The following is a 13,705-nucleotide window of genomic DNA, read 5'->3' on the forward strand; positions in this document are numbered from 1 at the left end:
TTTATCACCAGACCATCGTCTCATAAAGGTCTTACTCACTGCTCTATCCCCTAATCTACCAGGCTCTGGCACATAGTAGGCCCTCAAATACTTTTTCAATGAATTCATAAGCAAATTGGCTTGTTTGGCTTCTATTAGTAGGCCAGCTGGCTGGGTTTGGGGTCTCGGCTGTGATGCCAGCTGAACCTCCGGGAGCCCACCCTGGCCACCTCCTTTGCCTCCGCTTGACATTTCCGTTTCTCCCACATGCCCACAGGCTTATCTGGCCCCCGAGGCGCTCCTGGACACACACCAATTGCAGAAGCCATCGAGGCTCCTCCTGGACCCATGGGTCTAACAGGCATCGATGGCATCCCTGGCCTCATGGGGGACCCTGGGGCCCAAGGCCCTGGAGGCCTACAAGGTGAGGAGGGCGCCAGAGAAAGGGGACTTCGCGGGGAGCTGAGATGGCTTTGGCTGGGAGGCTGAAGCAACTGGCTGGGAACCCCGGCTCCAAGGGGGCACCTTCATGGAGCGTTTCCTCGGCTCCTTCACAAAGCTTCCAAGCTTCTCACCAGGAAGGAGGGGACCAGCAGGGCCAGCAGTTGTACTTGGCTTCAGAGAATGAAGCACACGGAACGAAGTGCTCTGTGTGGGCAGAGCACAGCAGCTAATCCAGACAGCTCGTCCCTCGCTAACGCGCTGCTGCGGGAAGGAGGGAGCGTGGTGGGGGGACAGAGAGCAACGGAGAAAGCCCAGGGCTGGGGGACGGAAAACCCGGCTTCCAATCCCAGTTTTGCCCCGGCCGGAGTAAGCTAGCAGTCTCTCTGGACCTCGGTGTCCTCATTTCTGACATGGGACCCCAGCAGTTGCCCTGCATCCTCCCTAGCATTGCTGGGAAGATGAGAGGAAGGGAGGGGGACATGGGTGTGAAGGAGCTCAGAAGGGCTAAGTTCAGAGTGAGGTCCCGGGGCTGAGCTGCCTGGACGTGAACTAAGGACTAGCCCAGGAGGCTCAGTCCTGAGCTCAGCGTGCACTCCAGGGTGATGGCCAGTTCGCCCTCTCCTGGTGAGTCCTGGGCATGACACACGAGTCCCCTTTCTCCGAGGAAGGCTCCTCCAGACACTGCACATTGAGTACCCCGCTGTGGGCCTTCTCTCCTGGCAGGCTTCAAAGGTTTACCTGGCATCCCCGGCAAAGACGGCCCCAATGGACTCCCTGGCCCACCTGGGGCTCTTGGTGATCCTGGTCTCCCTGGACTGCAAGGCCCTCCAGGATTTGAAGGTCTGGCAATGTCGGCACTAGGGGGCAGAGGGCTTCTGTAAGGGTTTGAGGCTTGAGGGTGAGTCAAAATCTCGAATCGTGGAATTAGGAAACTGGGCAGTAAAGCTTGATACTACTAGCAGGCTGGAAAACTGGGCTCGAATCTGTTCACTCCATTCTGAGCCTGTGAAGGATTAGAGCCCTACATTCCAGAAGGCAAAGGACTGTTCCACAGAGTTCTCTGGGTTCTCTTCCAGCTCTTAAGAGCTATAACTCTATACTATAGCGTGGCCCCCTGCCCTGCACACCTCGTCTTCTACCCAGGGATTCTGACGTGGATGGAAGGGGGGTGGTTCAAGGGAGAAGAGAATCTGAGATAAGACATGGCTGCTCTGCTACTTACCTTCCATTTTATATCAGAGACGGCAAATCAGTTGTCCTGAGTAGAGAACAGTCCTGAAGCTTGCTGGGAAAGTGCCGCGATTGTTAGCCACGTCTGTCGGGCAGGAGAGGAGGGAGTGATTTTTGCCTCGCTAACCCCGGCTCTGCTTTTTCACTGCCTCTGATTCAGCGGGTCCTTGGTTATCTCTGCTCTCTCCATCTCAGGAGCTCCAGGGAAGCCGGGGCCCTTCGGGAGGGCTGGAATGCCTGGGCAGAGCGTGAGAGTGGGCTACACCTTGGTGAAGCACAGCCAGTCAGAACAGGTGCCCCTGTGCCCTGTCGGGATGAGCCAGCTGTGGGTCGGTTATAGCCTGCTGTTCGTGGAGGGGCAGGAGAAAGCCCACAACCAGGACCTGGGTAGGTACCGGCTCGCACATCCAGCCCTGGCCCTCTGTCCCCACAAGGACCAGGAGCCACACTCCTCGCTCCTCCCAACCCTTGGTGGGCCCATGTTGGGTAGTGGGTTACAAGCACCAGCTCTGGAGTCAGGCAGATCTGGGTTCAAACCCCAGCTCTGCCGCTCACTCTGGACACGTTATTCAGCCTAAGCTTCCGCCTCCTTCTCAGTGGAACAAGCCTAATGCTAGTACTTGTCCCATAGGGTAGGCTAAGGATTACGGGAATCACCCACGTAAAATGCTTAGAACAACGTTTGACACGTATTAAGCATCCATTAAATGTTAGCGATCAGTAGTAGTAATAATAATATGACCTGCCGGCAACAATGATTACCCAAGAATTAATTGAATTGTCTTCAGGTGTGTGTTTCAGCGAACCACAGTCTCACTCTATTAAATGCTGATTTGACAAAGCAGACTAATTAGGGAGTCATCATTCAGTTTCTAAAAAGATTCTTTTCATTATCAAACTTCCCTGGTGCATAGAAAATAGACTTCAGTGTGTGTACAGTGGTCCGGGATAGGAAGGAAAGGCGTCCCTGCTCTGCTACAAGCAGTTGGATATGAACCCAAACCACCATCTAGTCCAGCTGTAGTGGCTCCAGGGACGATCGCAGCCCTGCCCCTCAGCCAGAACTTACCTGCCCCTGCCCACCTTCTCTCCTTGCAGGGTTTGCTGGCTCCTGCCTGCCCCGCTTCAGCACCATGCCCTTCATCTACTGCAACATCAACGAAGTGTGCCACTATGCCCGGCGCAACGATAAATCCTACTGGCTCTCCACCACCGCGCCCATCCCCATGATGCCCGTCGGCCAGACGCAGATTCCCCCGTACATCAGCCGCTGCTCTGTGTGTGAGGCGCCCTCACAAGCCATTGCTGTGCACAGCCAGGACATCACCATCCCGCAGTGCCCCGTGGGCTGGCGCAGCCTCTGGATTGGGTACTCCTTCCTCATGGTAAGGTCCCGCACCGCCCTCTCCACCAGGAGGAAGGCCGAGGGCGGGGAGCGCTGGGAGGGAAATTCTGAAATCGAGTGCTGAGGGAGCCATGGTCTAACGGCCTGTGGACTATTCCGTGCTCTCTCCCTTCTCTGGAGCACACCGCCAAGGGCTTGGGGCAGACGGAGGGCTCTGAGAAGAACTGCATGCTGAGCCCTGTTGGCGGTTTCCTTAATTCAGCCTTTCTCAGATTTGTCAGTGGAAATGTTCGGGGGGCACCTAACACACCTTGGACTCGGCGGGACGGCAGCAGTTTGGGAAATACTGGCTGGGATGCAGCCGCAGCCCAGGAGCCGTGGGTTAGGAGGGCCCTAGAGAGCTTGGAGGGGGCGCTCCTGGCTCTGAGGCTGAGACAAGGGAGGACGAGCGCCCCCCATCCTAAAACATAGCTATTGGTCCGCTGGCCAGACAGGGGGGGCTGAGCCGAGAGACCAGAGCTGAGAGACGGAGCAGCGGAGTCCATCACCTCCCAAGGTGACCAGTTCACAGCCACCGCCCATCTGTTTCAGCACACGGCCGCCGGCGCTGAGGGCGGGGGCCAGTCCCTGGTCTCCCCTGGCTCCTGCCTAGAGGACTTCCGAGCCACTCCTTTCATCGAGTGCAGTGGTGCCCGCGGCACCTGCCACTACTTTGCCAACAAGTACAGTTTCTGGCTGACGACGGTGGAAGAGAGGGAGCAGTTTGGGGAGGAGCCGGTATCTGAGACGCTGAAAGCCGGGCAGCTCCACACCCGGGTCAGCCGCTGCCAGGTGTGTATGAAAAGCGTGTAGGGTGGCACCTGCCACTCTGCCCCTTGCCCTCCCCTGCCCCGCACAACGGTCACCTCACAAACCTAACGGTCTGAAGAAGGAAGGCCAAGCCCTTTTGCCCATCTGTCAAGTTGTACATTGGAGTCTCGTTTGGGCTGGACTACTGGACACTGGTCACCTCCACCCTCAGGCCCCATGGGTGAGCCCACCCTGCTGAGATCTGCTGTCCCATTTCGGTGCTACAGTTTGTGTGACTCTTCTTGGCTACCTCAGAAAGACCTGCTGGGCCACCACTTTCTTAGAATGCTAGCTTTCCTCACTCTCTTGATCAGAAAGCTCTTCGTGAGAGCTAAAGGAGTCATTTCATTATGTCCAGAGGTCACCGCACATCATTTGGCTTAAACTAGAACCCAGTGTCTCCACGTGAAAAAAATTTCTCTGGCTCAACATTATGGATGGCTCAAGCCTGCACAGGGCAAGCTCTCACCTCTTCCCAGAGACCCACTGTGTCTAGGCAGGCAGCAGAGCTGGAATAAGATGCCAGCCAGTGTCCCGGGGTGAGCTCTGACCCCTTCGAGAGTGAGCACGACTGGGCCCCAGACTGCTTAGGGACACTGGAAGACCAGCAGCCGAGAGGTGCCCAGGAACTTCACATGGTCGTAGACAAGTCACTTCCTCCTTGCCGGCTCCCTCCCCAGCCACAGGCAGCAGACTTGGCCTAGTTCAGAGTAGAGCAGAGGATGCACCAGATGTGGTCAGACCCATAAAGGGAAATGAGAACCGCAGCCCTTCCTCCCGGACCGGGGGGGAGAGGGGAGGATGGGTAAGGAGGTGTGAATTTTGCTTTTGACTCCAGGAACAAAAAGGAAAATCCCTTGTCCCAATTTCTCAGAAGCCCCTGTTTATTCCAAATGCCATACAGATGTATGCAGTGTGGCAACTCGACACTGCAGTGTTGGTTCCTTTGCATTTTGAGGCTGTGAGAGACTTTCCATTAAAATGTCCATCCAGTTGTTCTTTCACAGGTAGCCTGTTAAACCATTCTGATATGTTTTTAAAGCCTCATAAAAATCTAGCACAGTCCTCTCTTTAGCAGTTAGCAGACCCAAAGCAAGCCTGAGTAGACTGTAAAGTATATTCTGTTTAGGGGGATTTGTTTTAACCATTTCCTTTAATTATCAGTTTCCCAGAACACTTAGCTATGTTGACATGAGGCAATTCCTTCCAGGTGATTCTGTTTCCTTAAATATTATGTAAACTGTGCCAACACAGACAAAGCATAATCAGTATAACCTGAACTATTGTTAACTTCACCTCCTCAGTAATAAGGATGGTGTCAGCTTTGTACATTGCAAATAAAAGGAATCCAATATGAACATTTGACTCCTTTGACATTCTTTCTTTGATGAAAACTTTTCTAAAGTCCATCTCACTGAAATTCATAAGCCCCCCTCAGAGCCAAGGGGGTTCCTGTCACTGCAAGTCGAGCTTTATAACAAAACAAACACTGAGACACGGAAAAATACAATTAAAGTCAAGGGTCGATAATGTCTTCCAACAGGCAACAAATCCACACCATGCTTCAAGATAAGCCTACAACTGTCTTTAGCCCCATCACACGCTAGAGTTCAAGAAAGGAATTTCCATGTTTCTGGGGCCTCAGGATCATTTATAGATAAATCAAAAGTAGAGAAATTTTAGGGCCTCCCTGGTGGCGCAGTGGTTGAGAGTCCGCCTGCCGATGCAGGGGACACGGGTTCGTGCCCCGGTCCGGGAATATCCCACGTGCCGCGGAGCGGCTGGGCCTGTGAGCCATGGCTGCTGAGCCTGTGCGTCCGGAGCCTGTGCTCCGCAACGGGAGAGGCCATAACAGTGAGAGGTCCGCATACCGCCAAAAAAAAAAAAAAAAAAAAAATGGAGAGAAATTTTAGTCATTAAAATCAAATCTAAGATATATGTGCATATATTTGTATATGCATAAAATATATCCTCTGGAAGGATAAAGAAGAAATTAATAACATTGGGAGTGTTCAGGAAAGAGAACTGACCTGTGGGAGGGAGAGACATTTCACTGAATACCATTTTGCACCTTTCGAATTCTGAACCGCTGGAATATATTATCTACTGGAAAAGAAAAAAATGGAATCTAAGGAAACAAGTGTTCAAATATTCCTAAATATACCACACAAAAAAACCCACCTTGGTTTGGTGCTAGCTTTCAAACCGCAGTTGCTGGCCTTCCTGGGGGCTTGGTTGAGCATGGAGGTGAAATGCATAGGTTAAGAAGACAAGGAGAGGAAAAGGGGAAGATAGCACTGGGACACGAGGTGCATCCACACAAGAGAGTGGTTAGCAAAGCCAATTTGACGAATATGAGCTTTCAAATTTAGTATGTTGCTTGCTAGTCCTGAAATGGTTTGGAATTGTATTTGATGCACAGATTAATGTCACCACATGAATAATTATTTCCAGTTATGACTGTCAAGCAAAATGGAGTCAAATTCAAACACAATTTTTAATTTCCCAAACAAAAATCAACAATTTAAGTCAGTGATTAGCAAACTACAGCCTGTGGGCTAAATCCAGCCCTCTGCCTGTTTTTGTAAATAAAGTTTTATTGGATTACGGCCAGGCTCATGTGCATGCACATTGTCTATGGCTGTCTTGGAGTTTCACCAGCAGAGATGAGGAGCTGTGACAGACACTATGTGGTCTTCAGAGCCTAAAACATTTCCTATCTGACCCTTGACAGAAAAAGTCTGCAGACCCCTGATTTAAATGATAATGATTTAAGGACAGGGTGACCATCTGACAAAAGTATCAGTAAAGATGGGGACAGTGACGCATCAAATAGTTAAGGTTCTCGCAAATGGGAAGGAGATCAATAAGTATACATTTGATGTAATGTCTTTGACACACTTTTTGAGATCAATTATAATTATTTAAACACATGTTCAAATAATTTAACAAGAACTTTTTTTCCCTGATACGATTATCACTTTATTATTAGAGCAAGAGAACAGGTTGCTTCTTAGTATTTAGCCCAGAGAGGTCTAACCTGAAAGGGTGAAGAAGCACAGGGTAACCATCTCTCATCTGCTGGTGCTGGAAGCAAGGTGGGAGTTGCTGTCTATCTTCCAGACATCCACCTCCTCATTTCAGTAGCTGAAGATTCGCTGTGGCCATGTAAGAAGCTGGGAAGTGCAAGAGACGACTCCTAATCTTTCTGCTCCTAGATTCCATGATTGTTTTAGTTCTTTCTGGGGAAGGGGTATATTGTTCACTTGTGTGTTTTTTTCTGAGAAAAGGTGATTGGCTCAGTCATGATTGCTATCAAGTTTGTATGCTGTTGGCATATCAGGCACTTGCTGACTAGAAAAGTTTTTTGTGATGAATTCATGTTCTTCTGGTGCCAGATGGAAGACAGATGTCCAAGGTGAGTTCCCACTATTCTATATGCTCAGAATCTCGAAATCTTCCTCCAGGTCAAACTCCTCTAGTTGTTCAGTAGAGTCGATGAATTCTATCACAATACAGAAAAGAGGAAGAAAAAAGCTTGACACTTTGTCTCAAGCGGTCAATAAGTTACTCAGTAGTTAAGACCATGCATTTTTTTTTTCTTTTGCGTTATGCGGGCCTCTCACTGTTGTGGCCTCTCTCGTTGCGGAGCACAGGCTCCGACGCGCAGGCTCAGTGGCCATGGCTCATGGGCCCAGCCGCTCCGCGGCATGTGGGATCTTCCCAGACCGGGACACGAACCCGTGTCCCCTGCATCGGCAGGCGGACTCTCAACCACTGCGCCACCAGGGAAGCCCCAAGACCATGCATTTTTAATTGCTTTGCTACAGAAAAGTTTGTGTAGAGGAGACTTATAGGTGGGACCACTGCTGAGTATTAGCAATTCTCTATAAAGAATCAAAATAGGTTTAAGGGCCAAGATGTGGGAGTAGAAAGACCCTGAGCTCATCTGCTCTCATGAGCACACCAAAATAACAACTATCTGCAGAATAACCATTGATGAAAAAGACTGGAACCTACCAGAAATGATCTTCTACAACTAAAGTCATAAAGAAGGATCCACAACATGACGGGTAGGAGGGGCAGACTCGCGATATAATCAAATCCCATACCCCCAGGGTGGGCGACCCACAAACTGGAGAATAATCATATCACAGAAGTTCTCCCACAGGAGTGAGAGTTCTGAGCCCCACATCAGGCTCCCCAGCCTGGGGGTCTGGCACTGGGGGGAGGAGCCCCCAGAGCAGTTGGCTTTGAAGGCCAGTGGGGCTTTACTGCAGGAACCCCACAGGACTGGGGGAAATACAGACTACACTCTTAAAGGGCACACACAAAAATCTCATGTGCACTGGGACCCAGGACAAAAGCAGTGATTTGATAGGAGCCTAGGCCAGACCTATCTGCTGGGCCTGGAGACTCTCCTGGAGAGGCGGGGGGGTGGCTGAAGCTCACCCGGGGCACATACACCCTGGTGGCAGACATACTGGGGAACATTCAACTACATGAACACTCCTGGTGGCTGACATGTTGGATCATTAGTGCCAAGACCTGGCCCCACCCGACAGCCTATAGGCTCCAGTGCTGGGACACCTCAGGCCAAACAACCAATTGGGCAGAGACACAGCCCCACCCATCAGCAGACAGGCTGCCTAAAGAAGTCCTGACCCACGGCCTCCAGACAAGCCCCTAGACATGGCCCTGCCCATCTGAGGGCCAAGACCCAGCTCCACGCACCAGTGGGCAGGCCCTGGCCCCTCCCACAAGGAATCCTGAACAAGACTCTAAAGCAGGCTCACCCACCAGGGGGCAGACACCAGAAGCAAGAAAACTACAATCCCACAACACAGGCCAGAGACCCTATCCTGGGACCAGCTGGCCCCTGACCCTGCCAACTAGCAGGCCACTGCAACCTCAGGGACACCCAAGACCCCATACCCAACTGTATCAGAAACCAGCCCCCCCTTACCAGTGATCTGAAATGAGCTCTGGGATCCCTGGGCCCAGGAGCCACACTCCAGGAAGCAGCTCTGCCTGCCAGTAATCCAGCACTAACCCCTGCCAGTAGTTGGGCAACAGCCCCAGAGGCTTCAGGACCCTGACTCCGGCCACCAGCGAGCCAGCACTAGCTCCAGGGCCCCCTTGGATTCCACAACCAGCCACCTCGTGACCAGGCCCCACTAAATAGCAACCAGCAGCATCTGCACAAGGCAGGGCCTGGCAACCAACCAGACTAGAAGCCAACTAAGCCTAGCAGACCACCCACATAGTCAGCCCACCACAACAGAAGGAACCAAACAGCCCTCTTAGGGGGAACACCTAGAGCATATAGCTTGGGTGACAAGAGAGGAGTGCACTGCTGGAACACATAGGATGCCTCCTACAGAGGGCCACTTCTCCAAGGTTGAGAAACGTAACTAACCTACCACAGACATAAAAATACAGATAGCAACTTAGACAAAATGAGGCGGCAGAGGAATAGGTTCCAGACAAAGGAACAAGATAAAACCCCAGAAAAAGAACGAAGTGAAGTGGAGATAGGCAATCTACCCAAGAAAGAGTTCAGAGTAATGGTCGTAAAGATGATCAAAGAACTCGAGAGGAGAATGGATGCACAGAATGAGAAGCTAGTTTTTAACAAAGAGAAAATACAAAGAACAACCAAACAGAGATGGAGAGTACAATAACCGAAATGAAAAATACACTAGAAGGAATCAATAGTAGACCAAATGATACAGAAGAATGCACCAGTGTGCAGGAAGACAGAGTAATGGAAACCACTGCAGCTGAACAGAAAAAAGAGAAAAAGAATGAAAAGAAATGAGGACAGTTTAAGAGATCTCTGGGACAACACCAAGTGCACTAATATTTGCATTATAGGGGTCCCAGAAGAAGAGGGAGACAAAGGGCCTGAGAAAATATTTGAAGAGATAATAGCTAACCTTTCCCTAACCTGGGAAAGGAAACAGGCACCCAAGTCCAAGAAGCACAGAGTCCCATATAGGATGAATGCAAAGAGAAACACACCAAGACACACCGTAATCAAACTTACAAAAATTAAAGATAAAGAGAGAATACTAAAAGCATCAAGAGAAAAGCAACAAATAATATACAAGGGAACTCCCATAAGACTATCAGCTGATTTTTCAGCAGAAACTCTGCAGGCCAGAAGGGAGTGACACAGTATATTTAAAGTGATGAAAAAGAAAAACCTACAACCAAGAATACTCTACCCAGCAAGGCTCTCCTTAAGAGAAACCAAAAGCTTTACAGACAAGCAAAAGCTCAACGAATTCAGCACCACCAAACCAGCTTTACAATAAATATTAAAGGAACTTCTCTGGGTGAAAAAGAAAAGGCCACAACCAGAAACAAGAAAATTATAAAATGAAAAAGCTCACTAGTAAAGACAAATAAAGGTAGTATATAATACACAGACAAAACTAGTAGGGAGGTTAAAAGACAAAACTTGTAAAGTCAGCTGTATCCACAATAAGCAGTTAAAGGATACAGAAAACAATCAGATGTAAAATATGATATCAAAAACTGTAATCGTGAGCGGAGGAGAGTACAAATACAGGGTATTTAAAATGCACTTGAAATTAAGAGATCAGCAACTTAAACAATCACATTTATATAGAGACTGTTAAACAAAAACCTCATAGTAACTGCAAACCAAAAACCTATAATAGATATACACACAAAAAAGAAAAAGGAATCCAAACATAACACTAAAGGTAGTTATCAAATCACAAGAGAAGAGAACAAAAGAAGAAAAGGGAATAAAAGACCTATAAAAACAAATCCAAAACAAGTAACAAAATGGCAATAAGAACATACATATCTATAATTACCTTAAACGTAAATGGATAAAATGCTCCAACCAAAAGACATAGACTGGCTGAATGGATACAAAAACAAGACCTGTATATATGCTGCCTACAAGAGACTCACTTCAGATCTAGAGACACATACAGACTGAAGGTAAGGGGATAGAAAAAGGTATTCCACGCAAATGGAAATCAAAAGAAAGCCAAAGTAGCAATACTCATATCAGACAAAATAGACTTTAAAATAAAGACTGTTACAGGAGACAAAGAAGGACACCACATAATGATCAAGGGACCAATCCAAGAAGAGGATATAACAATTGTAAATATATATGCACCCAACATAGGAGCACCTCAATATACAAGGTAAATATTAACAGATATAAAAGGAGAAATTGACAGTAGCACAATAATAGTAGGGGACTTTAACACCCCACTCACATCAATGGATGGATCATCCAGACAGAATATCAATAAGTAAACACAGGTCTTAAATAACACATTAGACTAAATGAACTTGATACTTGTAGAGCATTCCATCCGAAAGCAGCAGAATACACATTATTTTCAAGTGCACATGGAACATTCTCCAGGATAGATTACATGCCAGGCCATAAAACAAGCCTTGGTAAATTTAAGAAAACTGAAGTCATATCAAGCATCTTTTCTAACCACAACACTATGAGATTAGGAATCAACTACAAAAAAAAAAAACTGCAAAAAACACAAACATGTGGAGGCTAAACAATATGCTACTAAACAACCAATGGATCACTGAAGAAATCAAAGATGAAATTAAAATATACCTAGAGACAAATGAAAATGAAAACATGATGATCCAAAACCTATGGGATGCAGCAAAAGCAGTTCTAAGAAGGAAGTTTATAGCGATAGAAGCTTACCTCAGGAAACAAGAAAAATCTCAAACAACATAACCTGACACCTAAAACAGGTTAGAGAAAGAAGAACAAACAAAACCCCAAGTTAGTAGAAGGAAAGAAATCATTAAGGTCAGAGCAGAAATAAAATAGAGACTAAAGAAACAATAGAAGTAAATGAAACGACGAGCTGGTTCTTTGAAAAACAAAATTGATAAACCTTTAGCCAAACTCATCAAGAAAAAAAGGGAGAGGGCCCAAATCAATAAAATCAGAAGTGAAAAAAGAGAAGCTAAAACCAACACCACAGAAATACGAAGGATCATAAGAAACTACTATGAGCAACTATACGGCAATAAAATGAACAGCCTAGAAGAAATGGAAAAATTCTTAGAAAGGTACTATCTCCCAAGACTGAACCAGGAAGAAATAGAAACTATGAACAGACCAATTACCAGTACTGAAATTGAATCAGTAATTTAAAAACTCCCCACAAACAGAAGACCAGGACCAGATGGCATCACAGATGAATTCTACTAAACATTTAGACAAGAGTTAACAGCTATCCTTCTCAAACTATTCCAAAAAAGTGCAGAGGAAGGAACACTTCCAAACTCATTCCATGAGGCCACTATCACCCAGATACCAAAACAGAACAAAGATATCTCAAAAAATAAGAAAATTACAGGCCAATATCACTGATGAACATAGATGCAAAAATCCTCAACAAAATACTAAAAACTGACTCCAACAAAAAACTGACTCCAACAATATATTATAAGGATCACACACCATGATCAAGTGGGATTTATCCCAGGGATGCAAGGATTTTTCAATATCTTCAAATCAATGTGATACACCACATTAACAAATTGAAGAATAAAAACCATACGATCATCTCAATAGATACAGAAAAAGCTTTTGATTAAAGTCAACATCAATTTATGATAAAAACTCTCCAGAAAGTGGGCATAGAAGAAACATACCTTAACATAATAAAGCCCATATATGACAAACTCACAGCTAAACATCTTACTCAACAGTAAGAAGCTGAAAGCATTCCCTCTAATATCAGGAACAAGACAAGGATGTCCACTCTCACCACTTTTACTCAACATAGTTTTGGCAATCCAAGCCACAGCAATCAGAGAAGAAAAAGAAATAAAAGGAATCCAAATTGGAAAGAAAGAAGTAAAACGGTCACTGCTTGCAGATGACACGATACTATACACAGAAAATCCTAAAGATGCCACCAGAAAACTACTAAAGCTCATCAATGAATATGGTATAGTTGCAGGGTACAAGATTAATATACAGAAATCTGTTGCATTTCTATACACTAACAATGAACTATCAGAAAGAGAAATTAAGGAAACAATCCCACTTACTATCACATCAAAAAGAATAAAATACCTAGGAATCAACCTACCTAAGGAGGCAAAAGACCTGTACTCCAAAAACTATAAGACACTGATGAAAGAAACTGAAGATGACACAAACAGATGGAAAGATATGCCATGTTCTTGGATTGGAAGAATTAATATTGCTAAAGAGACCATACTACCCAAGGCAATCTACAGATTCAATGCAATCCCTATCAAATTACCAATGGCATTTTTCACAAAACTAGAACAAACATTTTTACAATTTGTATGGAAACACAAAAGACTACAAATAGCCAAAGCCATCTTGAGAAAGAAAAACAAATCTGGAGGAATCAAGCTTCCTGACTTCAGACTATACTACAAAGCTACAGTCATCAAAACAGCATGGTACTGGCACAAAAACAGATGCATAGATCAATGGAACAGGATAGAAAGCCCAGAAATAAACCCATGCACTTATCATCAATTAATCTACGACAAAGCAGGCAAGAATATACAGTGGAGAAAAGACAGTCTCTTCAATAAATGGCGCTGGGAAAATTGGACAGCTACATGTAAAAGAATGAAATCAGAATATTCTCTAACACCATATCCAAAAATAAACTCAAAATGGATTTGAGTATATGGATTAAAGACCTAAATGTAAGACCAGATACTATAAAACTCCCAGCAGAAAACATTGGCAGATCATTCCTTGACATAAATTGCAGCAATATTTTTTTGGATCCGTCTCCTAGAGTAATGGAAACAAAAGCAAAAATAAACAAA

General features: G+C 46.3%; 2 protein-coding genes across 8 annotated transcripts in view; one reads left to right on the top strand and one right to left on the bottom strand.

Moving 5' to 3' along the window:
• COL4A6 (collagen type IV alpha 6 chain) overlaps positions 1–3,943 on the top strand; it is a 158,298-nt gene extending 154,355 nt beyond the window's left edge. The window contains exons 41-45 of the mRNA XM_070044659.1: positions 257–403; positions 1,147–1,263; positions 1,849–2,040; positions 2,752–3,038; positions 3,590–3,943. Coding sequence (XP_069900760.1) covers positions 257–403; positions 1,147–1,263; positions 1,849–2,040; positions 2,752–3,038; positions 3,590–3,850 — 1,004 coding nt within the window. The 3' untranslated portion in view covers positions 3,851–3,943. The remainder of the gene's footprint in view (positions 1–256; positions 404–1,146; positions 1,264–1,848; positions 2,041–2,751; positions 3,039–3,589) is intronic.
• Positions 3,944–6,149: 2,206 nt separating this feature from the next.
• The window catches only part of ATG4A (autophagy related 4A cysteine peptidase), a 64,242-nt gene continuing 56,686 nt past the window's right edge, over positions 6,150–13,705 (bottom strand). For 3 of the 7 annotated variants that reach the window (XM_060291915.2, XM_060291916.2, XM_060291914.2), the window contains one exon: positions 6,151–7,352. In XM_060291915.2, coding sequence (XP_060147898.1) covers positions 7,282–7,352 — 71 coding nt within the window. In that variant the 3' untranslated portion in view covers positions 6,151–7,281. Of the gene's footprint in view, positions 7,353–13,705 lie in introns of all 7 variants that reach the window. The other 4 variants (XM_030835778.3, XM_070044648.1, XM_060291912.2 and 1 more) reach the window with 2 other exon arrangements.

This window comes from Globicephala melas, chromosome X (assembly GCF_963455315.2).
Source record: "Globicephala melas chromosome X, mGloMel1.2, whole genome shotgun sequence".
NCBI classification, from domain to species: domain Eukaryota; kingdom Metazoa; phylum Chordata; class Mammalia; order Artiodactyla; family Delphinidae; genus Globicephala; species Globicephala melas.